The sequence below is a fragment of the Falco peregrinus genome, chromosome 5 (genome assembly GCF_023634155.1).
Source record: "Falco peregrinus isolate bFalPer1 chromosome 5, bFalPer1.pri, whole genome shotgun sequence".
NCBI lineage: Eukaryota > Metazoa > Chordata > Aves > Falconiformes > Falconidae > Falco > Falco peregrinus.
Genome location: NC_073725.1, coordinates 3994523 through 4011629, shown reverse-complemented (window position 1 = coordinate 4011629; position 17107 = coordinate 3994523). Strand labels below are relative to the sequence as shown.

At 40.9% G+C, this 17107-nt stretch overlaps 2 protein-coding genes across 2 annotated transcripts in view; both read right to left on the bottom strand.

The window, feature by feature from the left end:
• Nucleotides 1-3900, bottom strand: part of STK31 (serine/threonine kinase 31) — a 39208-nt gene extending 35308 nt beyond the window's left edge. Inside the window, 5 exon segments of the mRNA XM_027786441.1 lie at nucleotides 158-316; nucleotides 1070-1144; nucleotides 2165-2263; nucleotides 3720-3748; nucleotides 3828-3900. Of these exon segments, the coding sequence (XP_027642242.1) occupies nucleotides 158-316; nucleotides 1070-1144; nucleotides 2165-2263; nucleotides 3720-3748; nucleotides 3828-3900 (435 nt within the window).
• A 1729-nt stretch (nucleotides 3901-5629) lies between these two features.
• Nucleotides 5630-16807, bottom strand: FAM221A (family with sequence similarity 221 member A). Its single transcript, XM_055806825.1, has 7 exons — nucleotides 16657-16807; nucleotides 14872-15045; nucleotides 14207-14397; nucleotides 11719-11925; nucleotides 10775-10885; nucleotides 10028-10116; nucleotides 5630-8301 (listed from the first exon to the last, which is right to left on the bottom strand). The coding sequence occupies exons 1-7, from the start codon at nucleotides 16710-16712 to the stop codon at nucleotides 8245-8247; spliced, it is 885 nt and encodes a 294-aa protein (XP_055662800.1). The 5' UTR covers nucleotides 16713-16807; the 3' UTR covers nucleotides 5630-8244.
• Nucleotides 16808-17107: the final 300 nt, after the last annotated feature.

Genomic DNA, 17107 nt, shown 5'->3' with positions numbered 1-17107 from the left:
TAGAGTGTGATAAGGGCTACAGTTCAGACAGCCCCTCCCAGCATGCCCTGCCTTCACAGTTAAACATGCAGCTCTTGGAAGACTCCTCCTGGTGACACTATTTGCCAGCATCTGCTACAGAACCCATCATCTAAATGCTTCAAAATCTGTGACTCACCTGGTCAAACCTGCTTAAGTTCTGATCAGTTAGTATCCGCAGTCCCCAGAGTCTGTACTTCTTGGCAACACTCGGACATTGCAAGTTTGATGGAATTTCAACTATGTCTGATCTGTTCAGAACCTCAGAATTTCCATAGTCAATGTGCAGTACCTGACACTGAAAAATAATATAAAATATAAATCAGCAGATGTTACACAGATCTCCTACAGAAATATGCACTGAAATCTACTAGAATATAAGCATTTTAACACGTGTATGTTGCAGAGATTAGAATCTTCCATACTAAGCCTAGACACCCTTCAGAGGAAGGAACCAAGTTAGAGAAATCTCTTATGTTGGCTGCTGTCTGAAAGCTTAGCAACAAAACTTTAAGTAACAAAACAGATCTCTGCTGGCATTTTTTTTTTCCCTAGCTAAGGGCTACAATTAAGAAGCACTACAGAAGACTTTATTCAATGAAGAGATACGTAATCCAATGTTTCCATGCCAACCAGCCTGTCTAGGAATTACCATTTTAAATAGGAACCACTAGACTTCTGTATCAGTCACCTAAAGCTGATTAACAACTCTTTCAGGTCATTTGCATCAGTGCTAACATGTCACACAAAGGCTGCCATGTTCACCACTCAGAAGTTCTGATACTCAATTACGTTGCTTAACAATGTCAACCACCACTCCTAAATCTCTATCAAGCAATACAAACAGTGCTATGCAAATATGTCATGTTTTGCCAGTCTTTTCATCCGCACTTTTCAAAATTACAGGTCACTTTAATTTGTGTCCCGTGTATATTCACTGTTTTTAAATGCATTCACACAGCAAGTTTCAGAAAGAGGAGTTGCATTTATTCCTATCATCCTGCATGTAGAACTGACACACAATTAAAGATTTTTTAAAAATGGTTCCTGCCTTTTCATTTTCGATCACTTGCTGTACCATGCATCTGTGCCAACATCCAACTTCAGAAAAACAGCCACCATAAATCTGGAAATTAGGAAAAAAGGATCAAGAATAGCATTCTGAAAATAGAAGTATACCTCAAAATGGTATTTGTAATACATTACAAATCATATTTTCATACTTTCCTATAATTATCCCATCAGCAGTATGAAAACAAAGTAATGCATTTGATATCCTCTCTCTCATAACAACATATGCTAATGCTTAAAAAACATAATCCTCTACTCTAAAAACAATAGCTCAAAGAAAATTTTGCAGCTACAAAACCACTAACATTTTATACAGTAGGCTCCCATGGCTTTTCTGTTAATGTGTTGCTACAGTGTTTTATTGACACTGATGGCTTAATAAGCCCAACAAAGAAACAGGCCTTTCACACCACAAACATACCGTGTTTGCTGTCGGTGCGTTTTCTTCCTTTTGAAGAGGAATGTAGAAGATCATTTACCTGCGCACACAAACAGTTCAGACAAACAGTTTTCTTTAAACCTTATGTTGCAATAAGCCACTACTAGTTCACAAACAAAACCAAAACTGTCATCACTCTTTGTATGCTTGTCATGGAACTGCTGTTAAATATGTCCTTGTTATCTTCCCAAGAGTACTTTCTCCAGCACATTTAGTGTTACAGGTTTTTGATTCCACACTTGACATGGAGCAAAGAATCGCTTCTCTGAAAAAGCACTGCTCTCCTGTTAAAGATAAGCCATAATGTATACTGCACAATGAAAGAGAATTCAGCATTCGGTATGCATGTATATTTTCTTACGTATGTATATATACACACACACCCCCCTTCTTGTAGTACTTTCTGAGCACTGAAGACTGAAGTGCAGGAAGGCTGAAATGCAGAAAGATTTAAAATTTGCTCACACAAAATAACCACCTTCTTTAGGAAAGCCAGCAATTCTTAAAGACGTATTAAGAGAATATAGCCCACAGAATAATCAAAGATCAAGAAAATACCTAAGCAAATGGCTTCACAAAATTAAGGCTTTTACATCCAAGTGAAAAACAAACTCCACACATACACAGCTTACCTACCTTACTAATATCAGGTTTGCCAAAACCTACACTAGCTCAAGGACAAGCTTCTGCCAGTGCACAGCTTAATTTCAAAAGGTCATTACATCTACTGACATTCTAAAAAGTGTGGAGAGAGAGTATGAGTTATTAACTGTCACTTTTAATAGATACTTGATGGCTTATAACAGCCAAAAATCAAATAAAAGCAGTGGCCCTGCTGTTGAGACAAGTAACACCCCACCTTAAGCTTTCAAACTTCATGATTTTAGTTGCATTTGTAAGCCTGCTCTCACTTTCATCCAAAAATTAATCAAACTGATCAGGGCAGGTAGCGTACCCCAGAGAAACAGTTTGCAAGGAATGTTTTTAACAATTTAATTACCAGATTCTGCGAGCAGTGTGCAGTTCTTACTTGTCAATCAAATTTTAGTATGTATTTGGCTTTTTTTTTTTTTTTTCTCTCCTTAATACAAGGAAACAACAGCTCTGGCATACTCCCCGTTCTCCTTACATGCAAGACTTGGGTTTTGGTTTGGCTGAGAGAAGCAGTCGTTCCAGTTACAACTTGGTATCTGCACCACTGCAAAACTGGGTCAATTCCAGTAACACGGCATTTATTAGACAACATTGTACTCGTAATTCAAAGGAATGGATCCAGAGCTCTGAGCAGGAAAGAAAACATTAGTGCAACTAAGCATTTTGTTAACTTTAGAAATACACTCCTAACTTTTGTACCTTACAATATTAATTAAAACACTGAGTCTCAGAATGCCAGGGTAAGAACCTAAAGGAGCACTACCTATGACTACTGCATCAAAAAATCCCTTTACTAGAAAAAACTGTTCCATAAACACAATGGGTAAGGTTTGTTCCCATCCCTGTATTCCTACTAGGGACAAGCAGCATTACCTTCTCCAACCGGCTCAAAACTACCCAGGTGTTGATTAAAACGCACACACCAATCAGCCAGCAGACCAAACAGAGAAGGCAAGCTTTGGTACCCATTCTGGATTTTCCCCTCTCCTTACTGTATCCCCCACCTTAATGAAAACTACCCATCGTTTGGGGTATTTTACTTTTTCTCACTCCCCCCATCCAACACCCTTCTGCCCATCTACACAAAACCTGAAAGGACCAAACATCTCTGAACCATCTCGGTGTCAAGCTTCACTGGCACTCCCCCAAATGCTCAGCAGTCAGTAGTGTAGGGGATCCACCCCCAGCAGGGCTCCAGCTGCCTCCTGCAGCATTCTTCAGCCAACAGCAAATACTTTTAACCCTCAATATCTGATTTGTTTCTTTTTTGCCTATCAAATATTCAGGAAAGCTCTGCTGCAATTCAAATCGATGGATGAAAAAAATCTTTTTTGTATTTCAGAAAAGAGTAACTCATTGCAGTTTAAAAGGGAACAACAATACCTACAATTCTGAAATCTAAATGAACTTCCCCACCACCACCCATTATCAAATGCTGTTATTTATTCTATTATACCATTTATTTCTACAGAAACTTGGGTGGGTGGATGTGCAGATTAAACACCTCAGTTAAAACCAAGCAGTTCCCTGAACCCACCTCTGCCCAAAACGTTATGGCATCTTCAACTTCAGGGAGGGGAAAGAAAAAAAATATTAATTCTCGAGCTTATGTGCTTGTTTTGTTTCAAAAAATACCTCACGTTACCTTTGCCATGTTCTGCCTCTCCAGCCATGCCAACAGCTTCTGACACGCTCCAGGCTCCCCTGCAGCCAAGCATGCTCGGCCCCCACACGGCCCGGGGGCTCCTGAAAAACTCCTTTTTTTTTTTTTTTTTTTTTTTTACACGAGGCCACCCTACACGGCTGGCAAAGCTGGGCCCCCACCTCACCACGCGGCCCCACGCCCCTGGGGACCCCCGGCAGCAGAGCCCGGGGGCGGCCTCCCCCAGGCAAAGCGGCCCCGGCGCTACTGGAGGCCTGGTGAGCGTGGTAAGCCTGGTGTTGAACAAATCATGGAGCCATTTCGGTTGGAAAAGCCCTTTGAGATCGTCAAGTCCAACCATCAGCCCAGGGCTGCTGAGCCCATGGCTAAACCACATCCCCCAGCACCACATCCACACCGTTTTTAAACACCTCCAGGGATGGCCATTCCACCACCTCCCTGAGCAGCCTGTTCCAGTGCTTGACCACCCTTTCTGAGAAAAAAATTTTCCCCATACCCAATCTAAGCCTCCCCTGGCACAAGTTGAGGCCGTTCCCTCCTGTCCTGTCGCTTGCCTCCTGGCAGAAGGGCCCGTCCCCACCAGCGCAGCCGGGGCGGCTGGCCTCCACGCTCCAGTCAGCCCTGCTCACCCCATTCCCCTCAGGCCGATGTCAGCACTCAGCTTTGGTCTCGCATATGGTGTATTCACAATTTTGCTTAATAGAAGGAAAACTGATGAAGCTGTCGGTGAGGAGTGGGCGCCAGCGTTACACCGGCAACGGGCCGAGCCTGGGCTTTCCTGAAGGAGCACACGGGTCCGGGCCCAGGCAGGGCCCAGCAGCACAGGTACAGCAAATGTAAAATTAGAGCTAAAACCAGCGTAAAGCAAATAATGATTCACACTACCAGAAGACAAACGCTAAGGGCTCCAAAGCAAGAACAGGCTTCAAGACAGAAGTAGTATGTTCTGCTACCAAAAAAAAAAAACAAACGGGTACACCTATGCAAGGTCTTTTAGACTGGAAAACTTTTGTTGTTGTTTTCAATTATATTTGTGCTGAGAAAAAAAGACTATCACTACCCGCAGAGTTGTCTCTTTTTGTTAGGCCACATGGCTACGACAAAACTACACTAGAGACCTCAGGGACACACAGACACAAGACCGCAAAGCATTTAACATGCACAACAAGCTGTAAAGGCACTGACAACTTGACAAAGTAATTCACCACGGCTGCCCTTACCGGCTGCGAATTCGCACATCACATCCCCCTTCCTCCCAGGCCTGAGGCAGGCAGGCTGGCACGTTTCATCTTTAGCCTCAGAAAGGCACGGAAGCGGAAGGAGAGCCCCTTGCCCTCCACTCAGGGTCACTGACCCATCTCTATCATAAATAGCCAAGGTACACCTAAGCCTTTTCATAGAATGATTAAAACTAGTGAAAAAATGCTGCTCTACACTCTAGGAGTGTTATAATAATGGCAAAATACTGATTTGAAAGCCAGCTATTTTTAAAATTAGAAGTGCTTAAGCATTGCCTAAGACCTACGCAATCAGGCTTTAACAGCTTAGAGCACTCATGTGTATGACAGCAAACCATTTCCCCTGCGCCAGATTCCCTGGATTGCACTCAGAAACAGTTAATGCACCTAGCTGAACGACAGCTGAACGCCCACAAATAACTCATCCAGAAGAACCAATAACTTACCTGTCCCATGATACTATGTTCAAAGTTAACAACTGCTCTCAGGAAAACAAACCATCAACAAGTACAGGTTAAAATGACCTCTTTAATGACCACTGTTAATGGCAAACATACTAGCATTTGGTCTCCGCTTTTACCTTTACACAAATGTTCTTTTTTCATAAAAGTACAAAGAGATTTATCAATAGAATTGGAGGTTGCAATTTTGATCCTACAAAATTATGATTATTTCTTTTAGCATAAAAATAAGAGTAATTCCAGTTAAGTCCAAATTTAAGATGTGACATCAGTGTCCAGTTTTCACAGCCAGCAACATTGTGAGATATATTGTAACTGGTTTTTCATGTATATGTACAAATAAAAATGCTACAAAAAAGTACTACATGAATACCGAGAAGTCAAAAGTATATCTTCTATTAAGGAAAATTAGGTTTTTTTACTTGGACATCATCAACATGGGTGAAAAGTGGTCACAAGCCCTTAAGCAATATTTAATGCAGTTGGTATTTTTATGATCCCACCTGTTTTCCAACTAAAAAGAAATACCATGAAATAAATATATTAACTTTTTTTGTATCACCTAGGTGGAAATGTTAAATAAGCTTAAACTCAGAATAATTTTTTTAAAAATTGACTTATAAAACCAGTTCACGATGATCAAAGTACAAGTTAGTAAGACTACATTTGGCAAAGCAAACATTTAAAAGTGGCAAGTATTTTTAACTCAAAATGTCATTAAATGCACAATATGTTATTTCCTAAAAGTGAAAGTTATCAGTACAAAAAGAAACAGAAAATACAGGGGTTTTTGTAACTAGTAAAACCTCTGTCTAGAAGAGTATTTTGCTGTGAAAAACTTACATCTCTGAAATACACACATACATTTCTGGAACTGTATTGCCCAACGGGTATAGCCATGAGGATAAATATGAAAGACAAATAAACTTTCACTACAGAGAGATTATTACAAGCTTAGAAAACTGAAATAGGAACATTTTTACTATAATTTTTTAACAATGTTATTTACATTTGTTTCTTGTAATTCTGTTGTGAAATCCCCACTTATTTATGAGACTAAGCAGAGGATCTGTAGAAATGATTGCTTCTGGACCAGAAGAGGGAGCTCACGTTAATTTTTTTATTTATTAAATTAAAGCAGTATGTAAGAGCATAGAATTTAAAGGTAAAGTACTTTTAAAACATTCATTAGACACTTTGATATATTATGCATTTAAATTAAAGTAACAGATTACAACCTCTCTGACTGGCATCTGTAGTAATGGCAGTACAGGTCAGAGTTAAGGTAAACGGCCTCTTTCAATCTTTGAATTTGGGCAACTGACCCATCTCTTTCTCACTGGGGTTCCAGCCGTCTCCATCAGCCACTGTATGACCTGCATGCGCTCCCAAGAACTCTCCTACCCTCTCACAGCTGATACCTAAACAAAAAAGCGTATTGCCCTGCACCAAATGCTTTCAGCCTTACCCCTTCTGCTAAGCTGGCACATAGAAGCATTCTCCCTGATGGGAATGAAGAGCTTTGTAAGCTTCTCCCAGCTCTTGCTATAAAGACTCAGTACACACATACCGCCTGGAAAGTCTTCAATCCAAGAGATGCCTTCAAGCATTTTTAAGGACAAACTGCCTTATACCTCTCTGTTTTCAAAGGGCACTCACAAAGCCAGCTCAGGCTCTGCTTTTGCCTCCTAAACTGCAGCCTCTGCCAGTTATTCTGTACCAAGTTCTTGCTCTTTGCAGACTTAAACCACCACACAAAGTTACCAAATTTTAAATTTCCCTGTCCACTACCTTTAATACAACATTATGCTACCACAGCTGTGATTATGGACAAAGAATACAAAAGCACATTTCCCTTCTTGAGGGACTCTGTGTTGGATTAGACATGATGAAAGAGAATCTCTTGGATAAATAAGTTTGTATTACACACCATATAATTATTTGTTTACATGCAATAAATACCATATCCATTTCCACTTAATGTTTTCAGAAATTTAGTGTAATAGAATCATTGTTATGTACAGCATCAACAAACGGAATCGGGAGAATGGTACCGCCAGAGAAATCTGGGATAGAGTACACAAGCAGCATGCCTTCGAAGTAGCTAGTGAGGAGCTATGTGTGGAAACGGGGTTTACAAGCGTACAAAATATCACATGTAACAACATTTATACAATAGCAAGAAGAGAGCCTAGAGAAGCATGAAAGAAGAAGGGTATGTTTGAATTTTATGTAAAGGCAGTGAAACCAACAGACAGAAAAAGAAAAGATTTAAAGTAAAGACTAAAATGTCAGTATTAACAGAACAAATCCCACCAAGCAAAAATCCATTAATGAGTTCTAAGGACAAATAATAAAAGTCTAAGAATAAGATATATTTTATTTCGCCCTTATACAATGTAATACTTAAATACATGGTTATTCTCTCAGATCTTAAATAAGAGTTCTGTAAGTCTCTAAATATGATTTTGCGTTCTCAAAGGAGTATCTGTTAACAATTCTGGAGATTAGAAACACACTGACTAAAGCATCAATTTTATTAGAAGATAACTAAAAAATAAAAAATAATAATTTCAGCAATAGAACAAAACAACAGAATAAAGAAATGCAGAAATACAAGTATGTAGGTAGGCACAGTGAAAAATACTTTCAATACACCGATTAACACGGTGCCATATAATAAATGTTTATTTATTAATCTCATGGCTTCTTTGATGGCCCAGGACTTTTCCGTTTAGCAGCCTTCTCCTTTTTCAGCTGTAACAAAGAAAGACACCAACAATGGTTCAAACATTAATTTGCAAGTCAGCTACCAATGTGATATTAAATCTCTACATCCAGTCCCAAATTTTCCAGAGTAATACATGCAGTGGGGAGAGCTACAGATTATTACCAGCCCAACCTAGCGTTGCTTACTTTTGCATCATAGGGCATAGGAGCACTTCCAGAACCCTACAGCTCCTCCCCTATTCAAACCAGGGTTGCCTTTATCTCTGATAACGGCAATCTAGGTATCTATGTATCCCTCAAGGCCAACACGCCTCACAAATGGTCATGGGTTTATCTTTATGTCAATTGAAGGTAAAGAACTTTTATTACAGACATGTAACAGACACAGACTAACCAGCATGCACAAAATCAGATAGGGAGTTTGTTGCTGAGGTAGATGCTAAACAGCCATCTCAGTGTCTTTCCCTCATACAATTTTTTTCTACAAAGTAGGCTCTTACAGCATGGTATGATTTACCAACACATATACATTTAACTCTGCCATTTTGCAGTAAGACTATTAATCCAAACAAATATATCTGTTGGTTTTAGAAGCAACAGTTGTTCTCAAGTATTGTTACATCAGTGAATGAAATTCTATTTAGAGCAATTATATAAAAAGGATGCACAGACTTTTGCATCTCATCTAACGTAAGAGATCATGTTGCTACCAACAATGCAAGGGAAAATAAAATAGTATTTTTAACATGCTTTTTTCCCCCCATAAAATAGTGTCAGAAGGAAGCAAGGTCCCAGTCCTGATTTGGATGTCTACAAATGAACTCTCTGCTAAGCAATCCTGTTGTTGGTCTACACAAGAACTCATTTTCAAACATTTTTCCATACGGGCAGGCTTGACATTTTTATCTGACATTCCTACTACCTTTTGCAAAGAAATCAAAATCTTGGGGGAAAAAAGAAATGCAGCAATTTGGATTTGAAAGTAACATATTTTCTCTTATAAACTGATACTACATTTGTAACATCCTACCATATTTTGTGATAGTTTCCAAAATAAAGAATTTAAAATTTCATAAAGCTAGAACAGCTTTCTCATTAACAAACACCTGGCTGCAAGCAGCAAATATAACAGCAGTTAAGATTTTGGAATTTAATTATGCAACATTGCCTTACAAAAGAATTCATAAACAGTCACGACATACTTCCAGCCAGGACGGTGGAACTAAGAAGCTAATGCAGTGAAAGAATAGGTATTTAAACATCTAAGTAACCTACACCACAGGGCATTCAAATTTAAGATAGTCAGTGGGGTGGAGGAGGCACCTGTAAGGGGGTGATTCAGATCATCTAAGACAGACACACCAGATTTAGCCCAACTACTCAGACACTCATAAGGAAAAGAACATAATAAAAGTTTTATAAACAAGGTAGCAAACAAACATTCCTAAATGTCACAGGAGACCTTCTGTGAATCTTCTTGTTTCTTTTTCTTACATGTAAAATATTTTGGTTTTTTGTAATCGTGAGTTACTTCAATAAAAATCTGCCCAGTTAAGGTAAATACCATCCCAGACATGACTGACCTCTGAAGTCCTGTGATAGCTCATAATTGTATTTCAAACTTTAAGAAGCTAGTGATTTTTCAGACAGAAATTATACAATGCATTTATATGCCATTTAAATCATACATGTATCTTTTTTAGACATCCTCTTGTGAAAATATATTTGAATTAAGATAAATGTAGTAACTTGCCCGTTCTTGATAACGTTTTTCAAAGTAAGCCATGTCATCATCTTCTGAATGCTTTCCATGAGAAACTTGCCTTGTGGCACCAGAATCACCTGGGGGGGGGGGGAGGGAAACACCACCAAACTTTTTTCATTAATGATACTTGCTACTCCATTACTTATGTTTTACATTTGGCAAAACACATCTAAAATAAGAACCCACCTTTACAGGCAAGTAACAAAGCCCAGCAATTGGGATCAAAGAGTAACCTCCTCAGTCCAGGCTAGCAGCTATTATAAATAGTCTTGGAGGAGTTCAACAGTTACATTAATTCCTAAATTCTTACAACTAAATAAGGGGCATAAAATAAGCATAACTGATCCATAATTCCATGCAGAAAAGACTTTCTGACAGAAAGCAGTTTCACAGGATTGTGCTGACCATGTACAATCCATTCAGATATGATGAGCTTCTAGTAGGAATTGAAAATTTAAAAAACTAATCCAATGAGTGACACCATTAATGAAGACGATACCAAACGCTAGAAAAAGTTAAAAAGCACATCATGAGCAAAACCAACAAGCAGTAACAAAACAGTTATTCTAAGCACTTCAAGTACATGAATGTTGTACTAACTTTTCACATAACAAGGCTTCAATACTAATTTTAACCTTGATTTTAGCCCTAGGCATGCTTCAACTCATAAACAAAGCTGATTAATTTTATATTAAATACTTTTTGTAAATCAGTATTATACTACTAATATAGCACCTGCTATCTGTGAGGTGGTTTGAGCAGAACTAGAAGGTCCCTCAAATGCTTTTAGAAATGGATGATCCATGCTGGTAACGGGGGATTCTAAAAGTTCAGCAGAAGGAGCCCCTGTGGGAAAAGAAGCTGAATGAAAACAAAAAAATAACTTCACAAGATGTATTAAGAATATACATGATGAAGTCAAAACAAGGCTACAGGTTCATATCCACAACACTCAGTGCAGACCCCAGAAACTTGAGCTAATAAAAGTGTTAGAGAGGATGGCTTCAAAAGAAATTAAAAGCTTTGTTTCTTTAATTACTACAGCTATGATATAGTTTCTAAACTTCAGACAAATCCAGGAAACCAGCCCAGAATTTAAAAAAGAAATAATGAGTACATGGCAATAATAAATAAAACAGTATTTCAGGACAAAGTGTGTCCATTACTAAACAACACAAAATCACAGAGCAGCAGAGGCATCAAGGCCAACTAACATGCCTGTCAAAAATAAAGTTCTACAAATTACCTCCTTTTTTTTTTTTTTTTATGCTGAACAGCTACTAACCTTTGAGTTTGGGAAAAAAAAATGGGCAGTATTAGGCTGAAGGATTAACATAAATATAACATGGAAGTATTAAGAGAAAAAAACCCAGAAGTTACAGAGTTCTTTCTAAAAGATATGCTCCAATTCAACCAGAAGCTACTGGGCTGAACACCAGAATTGTTGACAAAGAGTTTTAGTATCAATTCACTACAGGATGTTGGACAAGATGGTCACAGTGATCTCTCTGCACCTAAGGACTGCTGGGGGGTGGGGTGGAGGGGGAATCTGTCTTAAGTCCTACCTACTGCTATTGATCCAGCTCGCTTTTGAACTTCGAAAATCTGTGTTGAATTACTACTTTTCAAAACTACTTAGTTGGAGAATTAAAATTTCACCTCAGGTCAGCTGCACTTACCTATTCCACTGTCATCAAGTCTCAGGTAGCCTTCTGCTAGTGAACTAAAACCAGTCAGTCCTCCCACAGCAGCATAAGGAACATCCTGCCCCACGGGCCTCCTTTGGGCTAAGTGCTCTTGTTTAGTTTCCACGACTGTTTCATGAGCATATGTTGGCTGACCACATGCACAGGTAAAGCAACTATGAAAGCCCGAACACTTGGAACCTAATTAACAAACAAATAACATTAATGAGTGAGATGATAATGGAATTTAGAATCATATAGGTTGGAAAAGACCTTTGAGATCATCAGGTCCAACCATTAACCCAGGACTGTCAAGTCCATCACTAAACTATGTCCCTAAGCAAAATTTATACCTCATTGCAGACAAAACAGTGCTTCCCTAAACTGATCTTCTCAAAATCTCAAGTTCCTTCACTGCAAAAGCATCCAGCTGTATGAAAATGCTGTATAAAACACGAGAAAGGATGAATGTGGGGGTTAGATCATAGGGGTTGCCCAGTCTCAGGGTCTCATTAAGTCACGTTTTGAGTACCTCCAAGAATGGAGATTCCACCTCTCTGAGCAGCCTGGACCAATGTTGGTCCTCTCTTAGAACAGACATTTCTTTCCTAGTATCTAATTGGATTTCCTATGTTGCAATTTGTGTCCATTGCCATTAGCAACACCCTCCTCTATCTCTCCCCTAATAAAAAAGAAAAATAAAACCCCCGTATCTATTACTGGGTAACAAAGGCAACCTGCCAGCATTTTGGCAGTATTACTTCCAAAGGCGTGCAGCACATGTCAACGCTGCATGGCCAGAAAACTTCAAATCACAATTTATGGTACAAATAACAATTTCAATGTCTTTTACAAGTAGCAAAATTATCTTGGTAGTAAATAGAGGCCGCAGCAACAGCAAAATGGGTTCTACATAAGAGTACCATTAGACCAACTTTCAGGGGTTTTTTTAAGCTTACATAGCCACAAGATGTAATTCAAATAGTTATACAAATGGCATGTGGCATTCAGAAACACAGAGAGGTGATGTATCTACCCTAGCTACAGCCAAGACTCTCATCAAAGCCCTGCTGGAGCAATGATGTGGACAAGAAATTGAGGAACTGATTTTGCAAATGTTTCATTACACAAATTACTCTGCTTCCAACTCCCAGTTACAGTCCATTTTGCAGAGCCCCAAGAAAGATTTTTGTTAAGTCTTGTGTAATATGTTCAAGGATTGTGTTCTTGGAAATGTTAAAGGCTTTTTCATATAATTTTGGGCACTTCATAATAACAAAGCTCTTACTCTGTCTTTAGATACAGAATAAAGTATATAGACTATATAAAGTGCAACAGCAGTATTTTTTCAATTATAATTTATCTATCACATTACATTTATACAGCACTGGGCTAGACTAATAAGAGTACACTAAAACAACACAAGTTCAAAATAGAAGTCTCAGTACTTCTCTGTGTGATCTGTAAAGCCCTCAGAAGTGTCTGTATTTTTGAGGAACTCTAGAAAAAGTGCATAATGTAAACGGTTATTAAAAACACTCTCTTCTCAGGATTCAGTCTGAATTGCCCAATTGCACATTTAAGAATTCCACACTACTTTGAGCAAATCCTTGAAAAGCTGTCATATAAATATTTCATGTTTTATTCTGTGGGATATGATTCTCATCCAGCAAAAGCTGTTTATGGTTTTTCCTACACAAATTAGACAAACTTCACAAAAGAAATTCACTAAACTCTATGAAGAGCCACCTCCAGGTACGAAACTGTAGAAAAAAAAAATCTTGTTTATGTAATTTGAGGTTGCAAGCTATAACATCTTTATGCACTTTTTTTTTATCCTCTATGGTTAATAATTACCGCTGTTCCATTACAATAAACTCGAACAACTGAAGCAAAAAGCTTCCTCTTAATGCCTTCTCAAACCTTTTACTTGAAACTCCATTCCATTTGCATTTCTTGACTCACACTCTGTATGCTTGGCAACTGCTTTGTTAGCCTGCTAACAATAGTACTATCTGGGAACAGAGCGCTAATTCTTATTGAGTCCAGAAAAAGACAGAAAAATACATTAACGTTATATTCAACCGGGCAATAGAGGAATGAAGATCATCACCTCTCTCTCTCAAACTACCAATTTCATGTAGAAGAGTCACGTGCACGCAGCACTGGAAGGGACAAACTGCACATGGGGTACTCTCATACTGCCTGACTTCAGGCTGCTGTCTCCATATGCACCTAACCAAATAATTCAAAAACTTACGCTCCTTCACAGGACTTGGGGAAGCTAAGGATGTTGTTTTAAACCCTCCCGTGCAAAAGGCAATGTCTTCCTTCCCATTTCCCATCCTTCCGCAAGGACCAAAATACGCATTAGTGACAAGTGTAGCACATACCTAATACTTTGGGGAGAATACAGATCCCTAACATGCTGGTCCTGTGAAGTTTCCTAGCAAAGAATGCTGCGAGCACATCAGTAACTTACAGGAGTTACATGAAAATCCACGTGCTGCACTGTGCTGATCAGCAAAATGTTTACATCTACAACGGATGGGCTGCGTGCCATTTAGAGGGACATAGTGATAGGACTGGCACAGGCAACGGCTCACTCTACAAGGCACACAAATAGGACGGTCTTTGGGAATCACTTCATAGTCCGTTCTGTGTTGTTTGTACCTAGAACAGGCAAAAACAGTAACTCTTATAACCTTGCTAGTATTTATCAGAAAACTGAAAGTCTTATAATTTATCTTACAAGTTCTGTTTTGTGTTATCTTATAATCATATTCATTACTGGTAATTGTTAATTTTCAATTAAATGCATAATATCAGGTGCCTTTACATCCATTCATTACTAAATATCACAGATCCTTATGTTTCATTTTGACAGCACTATCAGAATCAATCTGGTCTACTCAGAGGAACTCGTGGCTCAAAGCTGAATTTATTGAAGACTACAAAATCATTTTGGTCTCAAAAAATGTACTAAGATTTAGATTTAAGAACAGTTCTTATGATTTAAACCCTAATTTTCTCAGCCCTTAGACCTTAAATTAATTTCCTTATACCATTCTGTGATGTATCTGGAAACATTCTACATTTTCCTGATTTAAAAAAATATGACAGTGCAAAAAAAGAAAAGATGCCTACCGGTGAGTACAAAAGCACAGCGTCTCTGGCCCCACAAGCTTACAGTCCATGCCAGTTGGTGATCTCCAGCTCACATACAACCTGTTCTGTAACCGAACTGGTAATACTTTTCTTTTGTACTCCTCGTATTCCTCAGGGGTAAAGAGCTTTCCTCCATCATCACCACCCACAATTCTGTAAACATGTAATAACATAATAAAAGAAACCCCCCAAAAAAAGAAAATGAGGACAATAAAAGTAGGTTTCTCAAGGTATTTTTTCAAATGTGTAACAACACTTCTGTTATAAATGCAGAAAAAGGTAATCTAATACTTCAAAATACTGTTCTAGTGATATACATTTAACAGATCTATACCTGATCTTTAATGAAATTTTTTGAATGCTGCTCTTTTCAAAAATCTGCTCTGACAGACTGAAAATCAAGTGTTGTAAAAGAGAAGGAAAAAATGAATAAAGCAAACTACCAAGCTCCTTTTCATACAGCAGAAAAAGCAATGGGCATCAAGGGTTGTGTAACCAGCCAGCACTGCCGCAGACTCCTCGCATGACCTCTGGCAAGTCATTTCACCCATCTACACCTAACTGTACTGCAGACTTCTATCAAGTTACCTAATCTTAGCCTACCGTAAGATTATTTAACTGCAAAGAGATAACCACACTGCCATCAAAGTAATAAACAATACAGCCAAGCTGTCTTCTAATTTGAAGAAGACTAAGCCAGATTCTGTACATAAAGCTGACCGCAGCTGTGCCCCACACCTCAGGCAGGCAGGTTTAAATTCAAGGTCATTGAATAGCCAGAACTCTGGAGCAGTGTCCAAATTCTGCATTTCTGGAGACAACTGAAGACACTTAAGTAAAAATCTGTATGATACAATTTAGACTTAATTGCAGCACTTAACTATGCTGAAGGTCAGTTTATTAAAGTCTGTAAATATTTCAGTCGTTATTTGTTGGATGGACTAAAACATACCTCAGAAGCGCTTCTTTGTGAAATATCCTGTGAATTTGTAGGTTGCCAGTACCATACAGCACCAGTATAACGTGTCAACAGTCACTGTCATTTGCACGTCAATCCAGCCGACACACTGAAGCAGTGCATAACTACATATGTAAGAAATACCACTGTGCCTACCTCCTGCGTCCTCCTCAGGGTTTTCCTAAGCTAAATTAGGACCCCATCTCAGTATAACGACCGAGTTCATGGTTATTTTTTTGCTCAACTCTTCAGGAGGAGCAACAACAAGATTAGCAAAGACACACGGGAGTCTAAGGACACGCGTTTATACGCTGTAAAACTTGGTTTACGACGTGCAAAAGTCTGTGCTCCCTGGCAGGGCGGTACAGCTGACACGTCACCCCCCCACGCCACACCAGGGACACGCTGCCAGGCCGGCAGGTGCGCAGGCCCCGACGGGCCAGGCGAGGCGAGGCGAGCCCAGGCTTCCCCGGCAGGCAGCGCCTGCCAGCCGCCGCGCACGGGCGAGGCGCGCTGGGCTGGTCCGGTCACCGCGGCTGCCCCGGGCGGGGCGATGCCGCCCCCCCACCGAGGGCCGCTCGGGCACCGGGCGCAGGCCGGCAACGCGCTTCCGACTTCGCCAGCAAATGGCGGGGGTGGGGGCGTGTGGCACCACGAAGCCGCAGCAGACCCCGAAGAGGCGGCTCCGGGAGCGCGGGGTGCGATCCCACCTCCTCGCCAGGGCGCGGGGAAGGGAAAGGCCCCCGCCCCCCCCCCCCCCCCCCCCCTCCGCGGCGACGGCGGGCGAGGCGCGGGGCTCCGCTCACCGCCGGTACTCCGCGTACTGCTCCAAGGCCGCAGCCTCCACCCGCAGCCGCTCCATGCCCAGCCCCGCCGCCGGCAGGGCTTCTGCAGCGCCGTGCGGGGCCGGCGGGAGGCGGGCGGGGCGGCTGCGCGTCCGCAGCGGCACGTAGCGCAGCGGCACAGCGGGGACGCGCCTGCGGAACGTGCCCGCAGCTGCGAGGCCGCGGCAGCACCGTGCGCGGCGGCCACGGCGACCGGTCACGCACCCCCCCACCCGGCCCGGCCCGGCCCGGCCCCCCCAAGCCCTCCCGCCTGCCCCCGCACCCGCGCTGACCCCAGCTGCTGCTGCTGCTCCCGGCCCCCCCCGAACCTCAGGCCACCGCGGGCGCGGTGGGGAGCCGAGGGGCGGCTGTGGGCGCGTACCCCGTTCCTTGGCGCACGTCCATTACCAAACACATGCTGTGTCCAGTGCTG

Bases quoted from the DNA above. Each gene is read 5' to 3' on its own strand.
- FAM221A (XM_055806825.1), bottom strand. From the start codon at position 16,712: ATGGAGCGGCTGCGGGTGGAGGCTGCGGCCTTGGAGCAGTACGCGGAG. The intron at 10,886-11,718 runs GTAAGTGCAGCT...CTTTTCCCACAG, and splicing joins ACTTGATGACAGTGGAATAG to GGGCTCCTTCTGCTGAACTT. The intron at 8,302-10,027 runs GCAAGTTACTAC...TCTTTGTTACAG, and splicing joins AAAAACGTTATCAAGAACGG to CTGAAAAAGGAGAAGGCTGC.